Source organism: Silurus meridionalis, chromosome 27, assembly GCF_014805685.1.
Source record: "Silurus meridionalis isolate SWU-2019-XX chromosome 27, ASM1480568v1, whole genome shotgun sequence".
NCBI lineage: Eukaryota > Metazoa > Chordata > Actinopteri > Siluriformes > Siluridae > Silurus > Silurus meridionalis.
This window is the reverse complement of record NC_060910.1, coordinates 12957926-12979744: the sequence shown is the minus strand read 5'-3', so window position 1 is coordinate 12979744 and position 21819 is coordinate 12957926. Positions and strand designations below refer to the sequence as shown.

At 38.9% G+C, this 21819-nt stretch overlaps 1 protein-coding gene across 2 annotated transcripts in view; it reads left to right on the top strand.

Annotated features, from left to right (window-relative positions):
* Window positions 1-2140: 2140 nt before the first annotated feature.
* limk2 (LIM domain kinase 2) overlaps window positions 2141-21819 on the top strand; it is a 41578-nt gene continuing 21899 nt past the window's right edge. Inside the window, exons 1-3 of one of the 2 annotated variants that reach the window (XM_046841415.1) lie at window positions 2141-2332; window positions 3905-4019; window positions 17152-17287. In XM_046841415.1, coding sequence (XP_046697371.1) covers window positions 2317-2332; window positions 3905-4019; window positions 17152-17287 — 267 coding nt within the window. In that variant the 5' untranslated portion in view covers window positions 2141-2316. The remainder of the gene's footprint in view (window positions 2333-3904; window positions 4020-17151; window positions 17288-21819) is intronic. The other variant, XM_046841416.1, reaches the window with a different exon arrangement.

The following is a 21819-nucleotide window of genomic DNA, read 5'->3' as shown; positions in this document are numbered from 1 at the left end:
GGGCTCCTTTTGCTTTATTTACTGACTCAATTCGACATGGCATGGAGGTGATCAGTCTGTGGCACTGCTGAGGTGGTATGGAAACCCAGGTTTCTTTGACAGTGGCCTTCAGCTTATTTGCATTTTTTGATCTCTTGTTCCGCATTTTCCTCTTGACAATAACCCATAGATTCTCTATGGGGTTCAGGTCTGGTGAGTTTGCTGGCCAGTCAAGCACACCAACACAACGGTCATTTAACCAACTTTTGGTGCTTTTGGCATGGTGGTCAGATGCCAAATCCTGCTGGAAAACGAAATCAGCATCTCCATAAAGCTGGTCAGCAGTTGGAAGCATGAAGTGCTTTAAAACGTCCTGGTAGATGGCTGTGCTGACCTCGGACTTGATAAAACACAGTGGACCAACACTAGCAGATGACATGACTCCCCAAACCACCATTGACTGGGTAAACTTTACACTGGACCTCAAGCAACTTGGATTCTGTGCCTCTTTTCTTTTCCTCCAGACTCTGGGACCTTGATATACAAATGAAATGCAAAATCTTCTTTCGACTGAAAATTTCCACTGAGCAACAGTCCCGTCCTTTTTGTCCTTTGCCCAGGTAAGACACCTCTGACGTTGTCTCTGGTCTGGTTCAGGAGTGGTTTGACACAAGGAATGCGTCAGTTGTAGCCCATGGATCCATCTGTGCATGGTGGCTCTTGAAGCACTGACTCCAGCTGCAGTCCACTCTTTGTGAATCTTCCCAAATTCTTGAATAAGCTTCCTTTCACCTTTTTCTACTACATTTTTCCTTCCATTCTACTTTTCATTAATGTGCTTGGATACAGCACACTGAGGAAACTGTTGATTCTTTAGCGATGACATTTTGTGTCTTACCCTCCAGGGTGTCAACGATCGTCTTCTGGACAACTGTCAAGTCAGCAGTCTTCCCCAATGATTGTGTAGCCTGAACCAGACTGAGACACCATTTAAAAGCTCAGGAAACCTTGACAGGTGTTTGGATTTAATGAGCTGATTAGAGTGTGACACCACAAGTCTCCAATATTGCACTTTTTTTTACAATATTCTAATTTTCTGAGATACTGAATTTTGGGTTTTCATTACCTGTAAGCCATAATCATCAAAATTACAAGAAATAAACACTTGAAAAATATCAGTGTGTGATGAATCTCTATATGTATTTTGTATTGAATTACTAAAATAAATCAACTTTTTAATAATACTCTAATTTATTGAGATGCATAGATAGATAGATAGATAGACAGACAGACAGACAGACAGACAGACAGATAGATAGATAGATAGATAGATAGATAGATATAGATAGTCCTTATGCTGTATAAATATTAAGGTATTGCACATTCAAAGTCTTTATGCAGGTTGTGGTTGGGAATAAATCAATATAAGGTAGGAGTCTGTGAAGTGTATAAACGTAAGTGTGTGTAGTGCAAATATTTCTGAGCGTTCACTGATGGTGTTTCTTGGTGTTCAGTTCTCTAATGGCTCTGGGGATAAAAACTGTTCCTGAGTCCATTTGTGCATGGGCTGCAAGTGAACATTTTGTCCTCAAAGTTGACGTGTTAGAAGCAGGAAAAATGGGCGAGCGTAAGGATTTGAGCGAGTATGAATTATGATGTCTAGACGACTGGGTCTCTTGTGGGCTCTTGTGGGCTGTTCCTGGTCTGCAGTGGTCAGAATCTATCAATAGTGGTCCAAGGTAGGAACAGAGGTGAACCGGCAACAGGGTCACGTGAGGCTGAGGCTCATTGCTACACATAGGTAGCGAAGGCCAGCCCGTGTAGTCTAATTCAACAGACAAGCTTCTGAAGAAGTTAATGCTGTTGATGTTTGACAGGTCAGGACTGTTTTAGCAGCAAAAAGGGACCAACACAATATTAGGCAGGTGGTCATAATGTTCTTCCTGATCGGTGTATACTCTCAACCTAATTTCTCAGTAGTTTCATCCCCCTGGTGTTTTCTAGCCACAATGGCCAGATCTTTTGTGAGCTGTTTTACACAGGGGTAAGCACTAGATGGAGCAGTGTGATCTCTCAGCTCTGGGCTCTCAGCACAGTTTCTCCTGTTTCAGGTGTTGCTGTTTGATCCCTTCCCGTTGCCGTACAGGAATTTATGACGTCACTAGTTTGCCCAGCAGCCTGTAAACCAGTGGTGCTCAGTGGAGCGCTGGATCATCTCGGCGGTGTCAGGATTGATCGCGTTTCAGTGCGTGTCCGGTCTCAGTGATGTGCCGCTCGGACATTCTTCTCATCTGGAACAGCATGTGAGCTTCGGTTTTGGAGGCGACCAGCGAGTAAATGGACGAACAAGAAGGTAATAAAACGAAAACTCGACCCTCATCGACGAGGGCGCGTACAATCGAAACGCTCCCGGTATTGATCTCTACTTGGTGTTAGGATGCGTCTGTGTTTGTGTTGTTTATTTACACTGATGTAAATAAACATGTTTGGTATTTGCTGGACAGGCAACATTTTTGTTGCATACCATGAATACGCGATCTAACCGATTTGACAGATTTAAGATCTACTTATTACGTCATTACTCTAATTTACATATTTACGCCACTTAGGCGCGTATTCATAGTTTACTCTTTTGGTCATTCATAATTCTTGCTGCAACTCTTCATTCATCCAAATTAGAAGGGTATTGGACTATTCCTTGTTGCTGGAGTGCTACAAGGTCAAACATACACCTTTCTGCCACTTCAGTCTGTAGAAATGATCGTCCATGATGTATAAGTGGTAGTTAATGTAAAAAGTAAATATGATGCAGCTTTAAATCAAGTCGGAAGATACATGTTAAAGGGACAAAGGATACCAATAGGGGTGCAGGTGATAAGCATCATATCGAAATACCTTTGTACTACAGGAAGCGTGTCATTATGATGTGTTAACTATTTGCAGCCAAAACAATTGTTGGAAAAATAATGGAAAAATGTCTGCAATCAATGGATACAAAAATGGTTTAAAAAAAAAAAAAGGGTAGTGATAATGCTAATAATAATTATAATTTTTTAAAGATTAAATTAATCTGCTTCTACAATTCAAAGCCTTGGGAACTACATATTATATAATAAGTATGTATTATATTTTATAACTTAATAAAATAAATAAAACATACTTATATAATATGATTATATTGCCATATTGCTTAGCTCCAGCTACAACCCTAGTGATAAACCCAAACTTTTCTCCTGAGATTGTATGTATATGTATTTAAACATGGTGTATAGACAATAAGCCTTGACATTGAACTCATACATTTAAGGAAATGGTCTTTCAAAACATAGGACAAAGCAGGAAATGCAAGTGAATGGAAATAGGTGCTTTAGTGGGGATGTGCCCTCTCTCTCTCTCTCTCTCACTCTCTCTCTCTCTCCCCCTCTCCCAGTTACCTAAAATACCAGAGACACTAAATAGAACCAGATTTTAGACTTTGTTGGCTTCATAGTCAATTATCAGTACAGGATTACCTTACACAGACTGAACCAAGGACATGTAGTAGATGGAGTGTAGATGATTATTGTTATATCCTCCTGGAATTAGTTGTGAATGCTATGCTGTATATAATCAAATCATTTGCTCTTGTGTAGTTATCAAGGCTAAAAAGTGATCACACTAACGAGTATACAGACTTATAATACATTTGGAGAATTAAATCCGTTCTGATTATGTGTGGTCATTTATTATTATTTAAAATGAGACAAAACTTCACAGTCTGACTGAAAAACTGTAGTCACTGATGTACATACATTCGAGTGTAGTGGAAAGTGGTGACTCGGTGGTTAAAGCTTTGGTTGACTGGTTGGAAGTTGTTTTTAGATACGTGTCAGCAAAATGTTAAAAAAGAATGCGTTAGTTAATATCGCATGTGTTTGTTTACCAGTGTTTTCCTGTACACCAGATCCAGGTGACAGCGTGTGCGCTGGATGCAGAGGCAGGATTCAGGATGCTTTTCATGTCAAACTGTACAAAGACTTCTGGCACAACGCTTGTTTTCGGTAAGTCTTTATCCTATGCACATAAGACAAATGTTACATGATGTGGAATTACTGGGTCTTTTCCCCTTATGTTTGTCTTTTGTATTTTGGAGAAAGCTGTGTCAGGGGATTGTTCACTATATGACAGGGACATACCCTTTAACACATGCGTTAAACTTGTATATCAGCTGGAATGTGAGGTATTCCTCCTAAAATAGACAAACCAGAAAAGCCTATTTACTTTTTGCTCACTCGAGCGTGGCACAAATATTGATCTGGAAATGGAAAAATGAATCGTAATACTAAGCGATACATTGAAGGCTGCCAAGTTGGCAGTTGTAAACTTCTTCCCAGTTGAGGCATGGAGATATGTGGCTTTATTTCCATTTCATGTTAATTTCATTGGCAGGACGATGGCGAGTCTGAGCTGTTTTGCTGCATTTTTGCATTCAGGTTCTGAGGGAGCGCCAGTGTGCATAAGCCTGGGAGGAACCAAGGCCTGGAAGCTCCTTTCAGTCGAGTGCTGTGCCTAAATACTTTACACTTCCTCACATAGTTAGCTGTGCGCGTGTCTGCGTGTGTCACTTAATCAAACAATACAGATTTATTTGCTGTTCAGATATCAGTTTAATGTGTACATGAAGAATTTTGTGCCGTAGAGCTTTTGTTCCTGAACTTACGACACGCACGATATTTATTAGCCTACATGTTTTTGAGTGTTACAGAATCGCATTAAACCTATTCAATGCATTATTATAATATGGTAAGAATTATATGAATATAATAATTCTGATAATGAGGTTTTATCAATTTCACTCTTGTGTTATCATTTCTCTCCCTGATTCGATATCAGTTATATTCATGGAAGAGTGCAAGACATTTATACCTAAAGTATGAATTCAATGCTGATATGGAAGTGTGTGTGTGTGTGTGTGTGTGTGTGTGTGTGTGTGTGTGTGTGTGTGTGTAGCTGAGATAAAACGACTAAATCATCCATGCACAATCCTGATTCGCTCTACCTGACTTCTTCTCATCTTGCACTCTGTTATTTCTTATGCTCATTTTTCTGTTTTCAGGTTTAATCATTTATAGAATTAAGTGATTTTCTAGCACATTGTTCTCAGTGACTGGGGCAAAGTCTTTCAAAGGCTAAAATGAACTGCAGAATTGCAGTACTGGTACAGTGTAGTAGCCACATGAAGGAAAAAGAAATGTTGGGGCATCAATTCTACTCTTTCTTATATGTATAATGAAAAACAAAAGCAAAGCGGGCTAAAGTACAAGTGTGTGTTTTGTGCATATGGTCATGACTAATCGGTGGAATCAGTTACAGATTGCATTTACGAAAGTTCAAGAGCCAAAGACATTTTGTGGATTTGAAGCAAACGAACTTCTAGTAGTTTGGCGTTTATAACGCTTGTTTTTATATATATTTTTTATACTACTAACAAATTATTTGGTTAAACAGTTGAGTACATAAGTCAAAGTCCAATCTTAATGACTGTAACCATGTCCTAGTTGTCTGTCCCAGAAGATCTGGTTTGTGCATTTCAGAAACTGCTGATCTTTGACACGCTATTTGGCAAATGCCCTTATCCAGAGTGACTTACAACGTGCTTTGAAGTCTCTATTTATAAATACATTCTAATACTGGTTCATTAGGACACAGACTAAGAACACCATCTGTCTACAACTCTGTTGGGCAAGAAATTTGTTATAAAAAAAAAAAAAATGCTCATTTAAGAACTGTGCCTGAAAGAGAGAGGTCATTGGACATAGATTGAAGATTGCTAGTGACTCAGATGATTGAACACCGAATGGAAGTTTGTTTCACCACCTTAATGCCAGAACAGAGAAGAGTCTAGAATCCATGGTTGAGGATCGGAGGGAGCTTGGTAAGATAAGTGGTAAGAGTTAGGGGTGCTGGTCCATTTTTAGCTTTGTAGGCAAGCATCAGTTTTTTTAAATCTCAATATTGGAAGATACAGAAAGCCAATGGAGGGAACATAGCTGTGGGGAACAAGCTGTATGGCTGCAATTGTAGTGGTCAATTGTCTTTCAGAGGCTGTACTGAACTGATGAGCGATTGAAGAGTGGCCTTTTAGGGACAAAACAAACAAGTTCTCGATGTTATGAAGGACAAATCAACACCAGCGTGTTAGATTAGCAATGAGAGAAGTCAATTGATTGTCAATGGTAATGCCAAGGTTGTGTGCTGTGACTGATGGTGAGATCAGAGAGGTGTCTAAAGAGATTTAAGATCTTCCTGTGGAGATAAATCACATGGAGTGAAAAGCAATACATCCCATGGTTTTTATACTCAACAGTATCTTTTTCAGTTTTTCACAGAATGGTGCAAAAAACATCCAGTGAATAGTAGTTCTGTAGTTGGAAACGTCTTGTAAATGTGAGGGGTCAGAGCTGGTTGAGTTCCAGTAGCGTTTTTTTATTTAGCTTTTTATGAAATGGTTTTTTGAATATTGAAAAAAATATTTTTCCCACCACAAATTTGTGAATGTCACTAGCCAGTGTTTTGTCTGATTAATATCTGATATAGTCTAAACCTCTGGTACTTTATTTTTGTTCAACATCAAAAATTACATCAAACAACATCGATTTTCTTTTGGCACACAAATACCAACGAACCTGAGAGACATGCAGAGAATTTTAAACAGGACTCAGAACTGAACTGATGTCAGCTTGTTATTGTGTCTATTTGAAATCTCTGTAAATGCAGAACCCGAAATTGCGTTTCAGACTGAAAAATCCCATTCTAAAATCAAATCTAAAATAAAATAAAAAAATGTTGTCTTCAGGAGAGATTAAGGCCGGTATTTGGGAATTCCTTTTGCAAATGATTAAGTTATTTGGATATCCTGTTGCACAATTCTTGTTTTCCAGGTTAAGTAGAAAAAAAAATGAACTAATGTTGAAAGACTGGTGCCTGAATTTAAGCAGGCATTATATAATCCCATCATGCTATTATTATTATTATTATTATTTAGCCTGGCTAAAAACACTTTATAGGAGGAAAGTCATAGCCAAATTTGTTAATAAACAAAACCAACAATCTCCTGTACGAATACACAAGATTGTAATGATTTCCTAGGGCAGGTAGGGACCTCTCTACACAGTGTTGTGCAGACCACTGGGACATTCCTAGACGGCTATTCAGCGTTCCTCCAGACACACACACACACACACACACACATACACACACACTCACACGCCTGCTGTTACTCCCGCTTCTGAAAAAGCGAGTCTGTCTGTGCCCCATCTAATGTCTCTTTGTGATTAGAGGAAAAGAGTGAAACCATGGGCCTCGGTGGCTGCTATTTAAGTGCGGTTATGGGAGGGACAGGAATGCTCCCTGCTTGCCTGCTAATTGTGTTCGGCTTCCCTTTTCATATAGGTTCCCTTTGCAGTTAGGACGTCATGTTGTGTGTGAGATTTGTCCTCCCACTCTGGCAGCGGGAGTTTGCGGTTTAAGCGTATAATAAGTGCAATATTTAGACTTGGATGCATAGGCAGCATGCGGTCTGGTGTGTTGCACCGTTGGCCTTGGTAGCAGGGTAGAAATAGCTCGAAATATAGAAATAATGACGAGAAATGGATCGATTAGCATTGTCCACTCAGCAGACATCACATAGCTTTGAAAGTGAAACTTCCCAATGGTTCAAATGCTGCTAGGTGTAAGACCTCCAAGATTTTGTGATACTTATGATAATTGCTTGTGATAACAAGACTGATCTTTTGGTCAGTGTTGATAATGCTATAACAATATTGACTGGTCCTGCCTGACACGTTCAACATTCTTTCCCTCATGGTGAGCAGAGCTTTCACTGAAGGGGGGCCCAAGTTAACATACCAAATAGAGCTTTCCTCATTATTCGTCCTCTTACAGACACTGGATGCAGATGAATTAATTGACAACAATAAATCTACGTTTAGGAGCTTTAATGCAAAATAAACTGTAATCTTTTTTCCAGGCTTACAGGCACAGGATTGCTGTTAGTGTGGCTGAATTCAGACAATCAGCCAAAGAAAAGTGTGTGGGGGAGTTTATTTCTTGATGCCTATAACATACTTTGAGATTTCAGCTGTTTCAAATGTTGTATTATTTTTATTTAAATAAAAAAAAAAGCAGTAATCTTTTAGACCACAGATTACTGTGGTCTTAAAGATTACTGCATTTTCTTTTTAATTTAATGACAGCAATAACATTTTAACTGTTAAGAAGATCGGGAAGAAAAGATTAACACCCTGAAACTGAGTTACAGTACAGTGACCAGGGTCATACAGAGAGACATACATCTCCTCTGAGACGGGTTCCACTCGGAACAGGCCTCACAAGGGTCGATCAGAGAAGTTAAGTCCTTGTGCTGTGGGTCAGGTGCAGAAGCAGCTTCAAAAAACAGATGCATGAGTGCTGCCTGCGTTGCTTTAGAGGTGGCAGAAACGGAAGGTCCGCTTGTCAGTGCTCAGACTATAACCACACTGCAACAAGTTGGTTTGCAGGCCGTCGTCTCAGAAGGAAGCCTCTTCCTAAGCTGACTCACAAGAAATCCTGCAAACAGTTTGCTGAAGGCAACCTGTCCAAGAGCATGATTTACTGGGACCATGTCATGTGGTCTGATGAGACTAATGATGAGTCCAGCATGTGTGGTGACGTTCTGGTGAGGACAACCAGAAAATTGTGCCTTGCCTAGAGTCAAGCATGGTGGTGGTAGCATCATGGTCTGGGGCTGCATGAGTGCTGCTGGTAATGGGGAGCTGCGGTTCATTGGTGAAAACATGGATTCCAACATGTACTGTGACATTCTGAAGCGGAACATGATGCCCTCCCTTCAGAAAATGGCAGTTTTCCTACATGATAATGACCCCAACACTTCGCCAAGATGACATCTGCCTTGCCGAGGAAGCTGAAGGTGAAGTGGAGTGACCAAGTATGTCTCCAGACTTAAACCCTGTTGAGCATCTGTGGGGATCCTCAAGCAGAAGGTGGAGAAGCACCATGTGTCTAACATCCAGCAGCTCTGTGATGTCATTATGGAGGAGTGGAAGAGGATCCTGGCAACAACCTGTGCAGCTCTGGTGAATTCCATGCCCAGGAGGTTCAAGGCAGTGCTGGATAACAATGGTGCTCACACAAAATATTTACACTTTGGATACACTTTTGACATGTTAATTTAGGGTGTATTCTCTGTTATTCTCTGAGGACAGTAAATCTGTACTTCTATACAAGCTGCGCATTGACAACTATTGACAAATATATCCAAGTTTCAATTCTATAATATTGTCCCTTGAAAATATCTACTAAAATAGTTTCTGAAATGTGAGGGGTATACTCACTTTTGTGAGATACTCTGTTCTATTTTACTGAGAAATTGAAAAACTTTTTGAAGGCTGCTGAAAAACATGCTCGGTTTAAGAAGCTACCAGCTGCCAAAACACATTCGGAAAAACCGCACATCAGACCATCTTTGCCAGATGTGGCAAGTGGTGGTAAATAGAAACAGTTTTTGAATTACCTGTACGAACTATACGTCACATAATATGCTGAAGAAAATAATAACCACAAAATACGAGAGTCGAGGATTCTACAGTTCTCTGGTGTAAAATGCTGTCACTCTTGAACTTTTAGAGATTGTGTATTTATATGTGTGCATGTGTAAGAAATTTGCTTCATTCATAAGGGTTTTTGTAGGTAGCCATCAGTAGTGGACGAAGTAAACAAACCATGTAGTAAAGATAAACTCTAAAATATTACTCCCGTAAAAGTCAAATTGATCCCTTTAAACTTTCACTTGAGTAACAGGCAAAAATTATGTGCCTGTCCAAAGTACTGATTTATTGACACACTACTGATATATCCAAAGTACTATGATTTTATTATGGCTATAATGTTCCTACTATCATTTTCGTCATAAGACTTTTACTTAATTAACTCAGTTTATGTGAAAAGACTCTGTTACTCTTAACACACTGATCTATTATCAGATTGATATTCATGAGTCAAACAATGAATAATATCTATTAAAATTACTTAAATACTTAACAAATAAAGCCACTGGTTTTGTGGCGAGTTCAAGTCAGGAGTTTCTTCTATAATTTTTTCATCTCAAAATTTTCTGCTTGCTTCTGCTATTTTATCTACTCATTTTAAAAGAAAAAGAATCAGAATACTTCATTTATCCCAAAAAATAAGAAATATAGATAAATATACATATTGATGAATCTATTACGAGAAATAAAAGTGTAGCAGCACGAAATGGAATTTGTAGCAGCAGTGATTAAAGAGATGGCAGAAAAAAATCAGCCTGCAAAAATAGTTATGTTATTGCACATGTAACTAATTATTATTATTGCACTGCGATTATTGCACAAAATTGCCCATGGTTTCAACAAAATGTATGTGTGGCATGAAAAACTATAATTATGACATATAAATATAGCTATCAAAATGTTTTATAAGGTATAACATCTATATCATGGAGCAGCTGTTTTACATGTGGAGGGAGGAGTGATATAGTTTGATGTCCACAGGCAGAAATGTTCCTCTGTGGTGCATCGTGGTTGTATGAGTCTGTCACTGAATGTACTCCTCAGACTGACCAGTGTTTTATGTAGTGGGTTGAGGAAGTTGTCCAAGATGGAATGTCGCATTGTACAGCTCGTCCCCAACAACACTGCTGGCCTAGTGTCTGCCACTCTTAGCCTGCTTTCCCAGCATGCCGCAGCAGACAGGGGGCACTGGCCACAAAGGTCTTCTAAAACATCTTCAGCATTGTCCTGCAGATGCTAAAGGACCTCAACCTCCTCAAAAAATAGAGGCGGCTCTGACCCTGTTCTATAGAGTACTTCAGTGTTTTTGGTCCATTCTAGTTTATTGTCTATGTAATCCCCCAGGTATTTGTAAATCCTCCACCATTTCCACACCAACCACCATTAATGAAGACAGGAGTCACAGGTGCCTCCTTCTTTCTCAGGTCCACAACCAGCTCCTTTGTCTTGGCCAAATTTTGGAAAGTTGTTCTCACACCATGTGAAAAAATTCTCCACAACTGTTCCGTACTCCTTCTCATCACTATGACTGTATAATCACTGTAGTTGAGTAAAAAGTAAGATATTTGACTTGAATGTAGTTAAGTTAAAGTAAAAGTCTTGCCAAATACTTCAGTAAAGCAGAGGTCCCCAACCCCCTGGGTCAATTGGTACCGGGCCACACAGAAAGAATACATAACTTACATTATTTCAGTTTTATTTATTATCTCATTCTGAAAGATGTTTTATTTGGGAAAATTACGAATTCTCTCCGCCACATCTGTCAATGACTCACTCTTGATGCATGTCAAGATGCTTGACTCGGTCACACGTCTTACCTACATCCGCTACCTTCTTAAAGGGGCTGCTCCGGCCGGTAACACATAATACATTACCGCTAAATTGAAACCCCCCAAGCTAGCTTTAACAAAAACCCCCACAGTGAATGTTTGTTATTATATTTAGAAAATACCAGTTTTTATGCCGGTCGTATCATTTTATTTTGTTGTATTTATCCGCCACACCTTAAAGGCCAGTCCGTGAAAATATTGTCTGACATTAAACCGATCTGTGGTGCAAAAAAGCTTGGGGACCACTGCGGTAAAGTACAGATACACAAAAGATACTTTCGTACAGTAACATTACATTTATTTTGTTGTTGTCCACCACTGGTAGCCATAGATAATCGGGTTTTTTTCACCCACTTAGTAATACAGTTTTTTCCCTGGAGACTTAAGGTTGCCTAATAATGAGACTTGGGCATGGTGATTTAAGATTTAGATTTGATTGTTAGGCAAGCATGCTATTTTCTATACTGTAAAATAGAACTGTTTGTTCTGCATTGTTTGCTGTGCAGTGTGGCACGGCACGAACGCCTTTGTTTCTTTTGCATAAACTTTGCTACTCACTGCCCTCCCATTCTCTGGGTGTGACCGCAAGTGCTGAAAGAGATGACAGAAGGAAAGTTGCTGACAGTGATTCAGGTTGGCATGTTGAATAAGCAGCGAAAGCCTTACTGAAGGAGTTTTGCTTGACTTGTCTATTCCATGTGGGTGTCATGAAACACACAGCAGAAATCTGGACCTGAATTAGGACCTTTCCTGACACCCTACCTCTGGATGGTGTTTCCTTTGATTGAAGAGCACTCGAGGAAGCTGGAGATGGTTCCACCTGAACAGCCTAAAGATCCAGGAGGATACCGTGGAAGGATAAACTCAAAAAGCACAAAGACCAATCTGAACTGTATAATAAATATAAACATTATAATCCATAGGGGCCACAAGTTTTTACTATGAAGGGCCAAAAATCTAATTTGATTGGGCAATAGCCTGAATGTTGCATCATATCAAAAATTATAATAAAAGTTAATAAAGTTGCCATGGTTCCTCTGATTTATGATTTCATATTTAAAAATTATAGCTCACTCATTAGGGTTTTAAGGTTGAATATTGCGATACGGAAATGTAAGTTTGTAATCTATTTAATTCTGTAAAGCTGCTTTGGGACAATGTCCATTGTTAAAAGTCCCATTCAGATAAAAGGGGAACTAAATTTCATCTGGCATTTGAGGTGAAAGTTTATCATGAGTATGTGTGTACACCTGGACGACCTCTGTGACTGACACCCAAATGTTTGCTCACAAACGTCATTGAGCTTAAGACTGTGTGTGAGAAAATGATTAACAAATCCTTAAATACACATGTTCCCAGATGTTACCATGACATCACTTCACAAATGGGTTGCCAGAAACACGAGTTGATTAATCCTGTAGACTTACAGTTCAGTTGAGTAATTCAATTCTACATTTAAAATCAATAAAAGCCTTATCCTTAATTAAAGCCTATTTGAGTGTGTGTGTGTGTGTGTGTGTGTGTGTGTGTATATATATATATATATATATATATATATATATATATATATATATATATGTGTGTATATATATATATATATATATATATATATATATATATATATATATATATATATATATATATATATATAAGTAATGGTACACTTTTCAATAAAACTATTATCTAGACCCTTAATACTAGAACTAAATGAGACCCCCAAAACCTGTAGGAGAAAAGTAGAGCAAGTTTGTTTCAGAATGTTTGGAATGAATTATTATGCACTAGGATGCATAAAACACCTTATGAAATTTTAAAAGCAAAGTGTCATGGGTAATGTTGATTTATGATTGATTTAATTAGGGTTGTATAAAAAATGCAACAGTAGTAACAAACCATACAAATCACTAAAATAAAAAAAATCTTTAAATACCATTAAATGGCACAGAAGATGGTTATGTTTTGCAGGTCTGTAGTTCGAATTCCGAGCTTGTCTTTCTGTCTGTGCGGAGTTTCTACTTATCTCTCTTAGCCTGAATAGGCTTCCTCTGGGTTCTTCAGATTGCTCAATGCATTCTTTAAATAAAGGTGTGTGCGCACGTAATGCCCAAAGATTAAATAGTGTTTTATTCTGAGTATATTCCTGTTTATCCACAGTGACTCTGACCAGCATTACGCACTTTTTCAATTGAAAGAATAGAACTGTGAACTTCAATCACGTCTTTATCAGGACTCTGTAGCGTCCTAGCTAACTTGAAACTATGGGTAACCCCAAAAAGTCAAAGATTCGATGCTTCCAAAGGAGAAACCTGAATCGACTACCAATCTGTTAAATCCTCACAGAGGCATTATGAAATGAGGATCATGCTATTTTGTTTAATTAGGGGTGCTCAATGTGTGATTTTTACATAAAAACAGGTTTTCTCCCAATAAGTTAATATACAGCCTATTATGATAATGTTGTAAATGACTATGAAAAATAAAGAAGCTTTTGATAAATATTTTTAAATTGCGTAATTAAATCCAACCACCCATGTGACCAGATTTTAGATTAACTTTCTATGATCCGTGACCAACCCAGGAGCATCTTGGTGGCGGGGATTTAAATATTGAACAATTTCTGGGAGATTCTGTAAAAGTATATTCTGTTCCAATTTAATTCTGTAAAAGAAATTTTCTCGGTGTATTGATGTTGCGCTGTACTATCGCACAGACGATTTTTAGCGGATTTGATTTGCAGTCATGGGAAATGCAAATCCTGTTTGCAAAGTGTCTTTTTATTTATTTATTTATTTATTTTTTGCATTTATTAATTAGTTTTTTTTTTTAAGATTTACAGATCCAAATTCAATAAATGTTCTTCTATATCTTTGTTGATTTAAAATGTTACAAGGAATCGTTTTTTTTAAGGAGGATTTTCCACCTATTATTGCCTTTCATTGCAACTTGAAGAAAAAAAAAAAGGCATGGCCAGTATCGTCTATCAATTTACAGGCAGTTTTGGTTGAATCAGGGCTCTGTTCTCACCTCTACCATTTTGGGCGTCCCTCCAAGAGCATTACGTAAACAAAAATGTATACCTTCATACACATGTAGAGGAGCAAAGAGTTTGGACCCTGGAGCTGTGAGGGAGCAATACTATAGCAGCATACCATCTGGATTCCAAACAATCAGATCAATAATGCAGCAGGCTCCAGTGTTTATCTGATCACACACTCTGTCTCATTGTGCAGATGTGCTTTGTATTGTGCTCCAGAAGCCGAGCTTGTGATCTCCACATTCCTCTCTACGGAGGCACTGATCAGGCGATCAGCCAATAGCCCAGGCGCTCGGTGGACAATCCCACAGCTGCTCAGGCTGCGTCTTACTAATGTGATCCTTATCAAAGCAGACTTTTATTTTCCATCCTGCTTTCCTGCCACTGAATGCAACCAGATCTTTAACAGCACTTTTATTTATAGCAAGTGCTCTTATTCTTTTTTCTGATCTATTTTTGAAGTCTTTGTTTTCCTACTTTCTCTTCTTTTTGGGGAAAAAAAAAGAAAGTTTTTCCTTTTTGGTTTTACCTGAATCCTTTAGTTTCCTGTTCGAAGTCAGTTGCTTTTTTTTTTTTTTCCCCAAACACTTTGTTCCAGACACAACGAATTTCCTCCTCTGGCTGAATCAGTCAACTTGTGGAATTCAGATCGCAAGTGCAAGCGAGACCCGAATTACTCATAAAATGACTTGAAATGTGCAAGTAGAGCTTTGAAATGCCTGGAATTAAAGATTACATGTGTCAGGACCCAAAAGAAAGCCTTGTGGCTCGTTTCCTGTTTGCAGGCCAGCTTTCACAGCAGAATGAGGCGTAATCAAGAAGATGGATTGCGCTCGAGCCCGTGAATGGTTTCTGTCTGTTTTCTAACTGTTAGCTGCTAGAAAATCTTTTTCGACACTGCATGAAAACACTGAGCGTGTTTTTTCTTTTTTTTCCCTCAACGTTTTGGTCCAGTGTCGAAAAAGTTTTCCTAGCAGCTAACAGTTATGGGAGGTTCTGATTGACGTGTCTATTTTTCTAACAGTGACTGAACATTTGCGCTGTTATTGTTTTGCCGCAGCAGCTCGAGCAGCTAAGTGAAAAATCCTGTTTGGCTCCAGGTGTTTCCAGTTCCCTTGGTATGCAAGGAATTTAGGTAGTAGAAGCTATTTGCACATGTTGCATTTGTCCGATTCAACGTAATTGGCGCTAACAGGAGTGGTATAATTGTTCTCGGGTTATAGGCGGAACTTTTCTTCCGAGTTGTTTCTGAAGACGGATGATGCACAGCAGCAGTTCACAGCGGCGAGTCTGTATTTTTGCGCGGAGGGTAAACGAAAACCGCGCCGTGACTGGATAATTACATCCGACCGTCCGTGTTTCGAGTTAGTTTCGATTAAACGCAGATGCAGATTTGCACAAGTACTCGCAGAACATTTTCACTGACAAATTGTTCGGATTTAAATTCAGAGGGTCTCTTAAACATTATTTCCCTCAAAGGCAACCCATTTAGAGGTCCCCTGTTGTGACGCATGTGCAAACTTCTGCTCAAAAACCAATTTGTGACAAATCTTTCTGAGCAAGTTGTTGCATGCTGATCAGGAGTCTTGTATTTCCCATACAAATGTTCTTTCATAATTACAGCAATAAGGTGCTAACCCTAACCCTAACCCTTCACTGTGCAGTTAACTAGTTAACCCCCTTTAATTAAGCCAACTTTACCAGAAGCAATGTCATAGCTAAAGGGAACATTATGGTGTTCCAGCGTAACCTCCCAGCCGTGGGATTGCCAAAGGGAGAAGGTGTATGATATTCCTTTATGACTAGCTTTGGCTTGGGGCCCAAATTCCTTTACATGCTTTAGACTCTATTCAGTGTGCCCCCTGTGTTTTCAGTGGGTGGGCCTGTGTGTGTGTGTGTGTGTGTGTAAGAGCGAGAGAGAGAAGTATGTCTGTTTCTACACACGAGTCCAAGGTTGGGTTTTTTTTTTTTTTTTTTTCCCTTTGAAACCAAACTCCAGGATTTTCGAGTGTGTCCTCACAATCACCTAATATTCCTCCTGCTTTTTCTTATTCTCAACATGTCATTTTATCCCTCTTAACTTTTTTTTAATTGTATTTTTGCCCAATTCCAGCATTTTTAAAACCATGTCTCATTGAAAGTCCCATTGAATGTCTTTCCAAACATTTGGGCAGCTTCCAGTGCAAGACTGACTCCTGGATATGGACAGTGCACATTGGACAGTCGTAAAAATCATTTCACTACATATCGTGATTATATTTATATTAAGTTTGTAATCTTGCCGTACCAGTATAGATTTATTTATTGCTAGAGACTCAAAGCACTATTGTAAGTCGCTCTGGACAAGGGCGTCTGCTAAATGTCTCAAATGTAAATGTCGTACTCTTGATGAATGTGTACAAATGAAATTTTATTTGCTATCGGTATGAAGGTCATATGTGCCCAAACTGGCTTTGTTTGGCTGTAATTTAAAATAGTTTAGATTAGGAGGAAACGGTGTACGTGTGATGTGTCAAACAGAGTTTAGGGGTTTCGATCAGGAATCCGATAGAGGGGATGTTTCTGAGAGAATCCTGTAGCACTGTGAAAGATCAGGAATTGATTAAGGAATGATGTGGTGGCCAAAAAGTATAAAACTTTTATCTCAAATCAACAACGAACCTTTAATTACATACATTAAATGTAATTAAATACATGAATGTATGTCTCTTCCTTGTGTCCTCAGGTGCTCTGAGTGCTGCGATCTCCTGACCAACTGGTACTATGAGCGGGAAGGAAAACTCTACTGCGGGAAACACTACTGGGAGAAATTTGGGGAGCTGTGTCATGGCTGCTCGTTGCTAATGACTGGACCAGCTATGGTATGAAATAACAATGTGTGATATGGCAATCAAATAGATCTTGCATGTTTGCTTAAATGTTTGTTTAAATAACAAGAATGACGTTGGAAATGTTAAGAAGTAGTTGGTATTATGTGAAAGAAAAGGTTTCCAGTTATACCGCACTTAACCTGTAACAGTTCACGCTGTCGAAGAATGTCTTACAAACAAAACCTTGCAAATCTCTAATTGCAGCTTAAAAATGTTGCACAGACTAATCAGATATAATATAGTCATATAATTTGCAGTTGTCCTTTAAGCCTTTATACAGGTAGTAACAATTGGCGACATCAACTTCAGTAGCACGATTTTAAGTCGCTAGTTTTAGAGGTTGCTGAATCTCTAACGATCGATCAAAAGTATTCAGGTTGAATGTCTTCTCTTATTCTTATTGATCATTAACAGTGTTTAGAAGACACTTTCCTTATAACATACTCTATATGGACAAAAGTTTGTGGAAATCTGACCAAGAAATTTCGATTTTTGAACATCCCATTTCACGTTTAGTCCACGTTTAGTGCTGTACCTAATTACCTCCACTTTTCTGAGATTATATTCCATTAGGTTTTAGAGGGATTATGGGGATTTGTGGAGATTTATTCAACCACAAGGGTATTCGTAAAGTCAGTTAATGATGTAGGTGAGATTCACATTGATCCCAAAGATGTTCAAAAGGGTTGAGGTCAGAGTTTTATAGCAGGAGATCTTCCACTCCAACCCATGTAAAGCATATCTTCATGGAACTGGTGTTGTGCACATGGACATTGTCGTGCTGGAACAGGTTTGGGTTTCTCCAACTTTGTGGTAACTGCATATGGCTGGTGTCCCAATATTTTTGTCAATATAGTGTACATGTAGGTTTAGCTCCTTCTATTCCTCCTATGCACAATTTTTAATGAAGGTTTTGCTGTTCATCTTAGCATTCATTTATCTAAACCATGGGTCATTGAACCAGGATGATTTACAACATATTATTTTACATTTTTGCCACCTTTGTTATAGATAGGTAAAAAAGGTGATGAAAAATGTTTTTCTGCTTAATTAGCTTAATTTCACATCAATATTTATGGAACCTGACCTTTAATTGATGTTTATTTATTATAGCAGATGTTGTGCGGTTGGTTTGGTTACACTGAGTACTACATTGAGTACAAACTGTTAAACAAAAAATATAAAATATATAAATGTTATATTTGTATGTATATGTATTAGGGGTGTAACGGTACACAAAATTCCTGGTTCGGTATCTACCTCAGTTTTTAAGTCTCAATTTTTCGTTCAATTTTCAGTACAGTTAGGGGGAAGAAATTACCTTTTTGAAACAATTTTAAATAAAATGCCTGCTTGGTTAAATAATATAAAAAATAATAGAAAAATAATAAATAGAAACATTTATTTTAATGCAATATTTATAATTGATTTAATAATTATTTAATAATTAAAATTATATTGATTAAATTGAGTAATCAATTAAATTGGCAGAAATCAAATTGATTAAATAAAATGTAATAAATGGAAAAAATTCATTAGTTTTCTTTCGTTAGACCCATTTGTTAGACCAATCCTTTATTCATCCCTCGATATGTGGAATTGTCAGGATTTTCTCCTTTCAAGAGAAATTCTTGAAGCTGGACATAAAACGCTAAATAATCTATTGTGCTAGCGTTAGCCGCTAACAATAGCTTTAGGATTCAAGATTTCACTGCAAGTTGTATCCTGCATATAACTGTGACAAATAAAAAAATATTTAGTCTATAGTGCTACCGTTAGCTGCTTGCCAATTCCTGGCTTAGCGTTTTCATGCATGTGCAAAACAAATCTTATTTCCGGTACGGAGTGTGCAGCCACAGTGACACTGCGCTAACTCTAGTTTCTATCTCTGGCATTTTTGTGTATGGTTTGAACCTTAAAAACAATAATAACAAAGAAATGCTCAAAGTGCAAAGCAGAACTCAGATTGTAACTTTGTACCGCATGTAAAAAGGATTGCATGAAAGCCGTATGTGTACCGTTACACCACTAAAATGTATATTTGATAATTTATAGTTTTTTCTATTTTGTTTGATTAAAATTGCTTTGATTAAAGGTAAAATTTGCCTCATTGGAGTCACGGGTGCCAATAATTCTGGAGCGTCATCTGTTGCCATCAGTGTTTTATTGTTTTCTCAGCTACTGTCCAAATCATTTTGATTATATATCAGTATTTAACCTCTACATAGATCCAGTACAAATGTACTGCTGGTGCTTTAGGTTTCCTCTCGTCTCTCGGTCTCCATCCTTCTGTTTCTCTGATACTGTCTGTGAAAGCTTAAACAAAAACAGGCCATAACAAATGCTTCCATCCTCTTCTCTGCTCGTGTAATGTGTGTCTGTCTGCAGGCTTGTGTGTGTGTTCGTGTGTGTATGCTTGTGTGTGTTCAGGATTGTGTGTGTGTGTGTGTGTGTGTGTGTGTGTTTAGACCTTTTTGTGGGTCTTCAGGTTTGTGTGTTTTTAGGCTTGTGTGTGTGTGTGTGTGTGTGTTCAGGCTTGTTTGTGTGTGTCAGAGAGAGGGCGAGAAAAGGGAGAGAGCAAGCATGCAAACCCCCAAAGTGTGCGTGCGAGTGTGTGTGTGTGAAAGAGAGGGACGGAGAGAGGGCGAGAAAAGGGAGACAGCAAGCGAGCGAACCCCCAACGCAAGCATCCGTGCGTGCGCGTGTGTGTGTGTGTGTGTGTGTGTGTGAGAAAAAAGAGAGAGAGACGGAGAGAGGGCAAAAAAAGGGAGACAGCAAGTGAGCAAACCCCCAAAGTGTCTTCTGTGTGTGTGTCTGTCTGTCTGTCTGTCTGTCTGTCTGTCTGTCTGTCTGTCTGTCTGTCTGTGTGTGTGTGTGTGTGTGTGTGTGTGTGTGTGTGTGTTTGAGAGAGAGAGAGAGAGAGAGACCGAGAGACAGAGGGGAGAGCGAACCCCTGAAGAAGTTGTCTGTGTGAGTGTGCATGCGTGTGAGTGTGTGTTTGAGAGAGAGAGAGAGAGAGAGAGAGAGAGAGACCGAGTGGGGGGAGGTGAGTGAACCTCTATGGGTGTGTAATGGGGGGGATTGGTTTAACCCTGCCAGAACAGACTACTTGTGACTTCTGCTTTACTACTACAGACGTCTACTTTCTCTCCTGCCTCTAGAGCAGCACTTTTTACTGCAGGCTGTTCAGAGCTAGAAGGCATCGAGACCCAAAACCTCACCACTGTTTGTTTTCCAGGCTTAGACTATGAGCTCATTGCCTACGATCTGGATGAACGCGATCTGAAGGCTGGAATGGTTTCGGCTTGTCTTTGCTTCGTCATCATGCCTTTGGAATGTGCATGGGCTTTCAATGGACTGCTTTGTAATCATAACACAAATGTTAGCTCGAACCCAAATCCTGAACAAGCGCAATGTTTAAGAGTGGCCACTTTTCATTAAGTAAATGTGTAGGGTTTTGAAAAGGAAAATGTGTGTGTGTGTGTGTGTGTGTGTGTGTGTGTGTGTGTGTGTGTGTGTGTGTGTGTGTGTGTGTGTTGGGGGGCTTTAACAGGGACAGAAACACAAAATAGGTCTCTTTTATTCAAACCTGAATTGTGCCTCGAGTTGCTGAACATTTTCTGGCTGCTGTGCAATCATGTGTAAAAACATCAAATTGTCCCCTCAGAGGGACAAACACACTGTAGCTGATGCACATAGCGTGTGTGTGTGTGTGTGTGTGTGTGTGTGTGTGTGTGTGTGTGAGATGTGGAAAAAAAGGCGTTATGCTGTGGTTTAATGAAGTGTGGCATGAAATGTGTCATGTGTAGAAAACTGATAAATAATTCAAATGAAACTATTATTCACTTACTTGTACTACAGTGAATATTCAATCCAAATGTTTCATAATTTGATCAAACAGGAAAAATCTCTGCAGTCTCTTGCGTATTTTCCTACACAACATTTCTAACAGTTGTCAAGCATTACAGTGTTTTCTTTAGTAAGCAACCTCACACAGCAATAGCCTCGTAAATGTTGGGCGACATCTTCAAATCACGTGACTTCAGCTTATTGCGGTTCTTAGCGCTGTTGCCCAATCGGTCTCCCACTTTCTGCTTATTCAAAATCCGAAGGATACCTGAGTCACATGGCAGAAAACTTGGGGGGAAAAAATGCTGAAACTGGAGACATTTCATCACAGAAAGGTGCTTTATATTTGTCATGTACTTTACAGAAGTGGTCCCCAACCTTTTTTGCGCCACGGACCGGATTAATATCAGACAATATTTTCACGGACCGGCCTTTAAGGTGTGCCGGATAAATACAACAAAATAAAATTATATTTTCTAAATATAATAATAAACGTGAATCCACTGTGTTGTTTTATGTTCATTTTGCTTGGGGGTTTGAATTTAGCGGTAATGTATTATGTGTTAGCGGCTGGAGCCCCTTTAAGAAGGTAGCGGATGGAAGTAAGACATGTGACCTAGGCATCATAACGTGCATCAAGAGTGAGTCATAGACATATGTGGCAGAGAGAATCC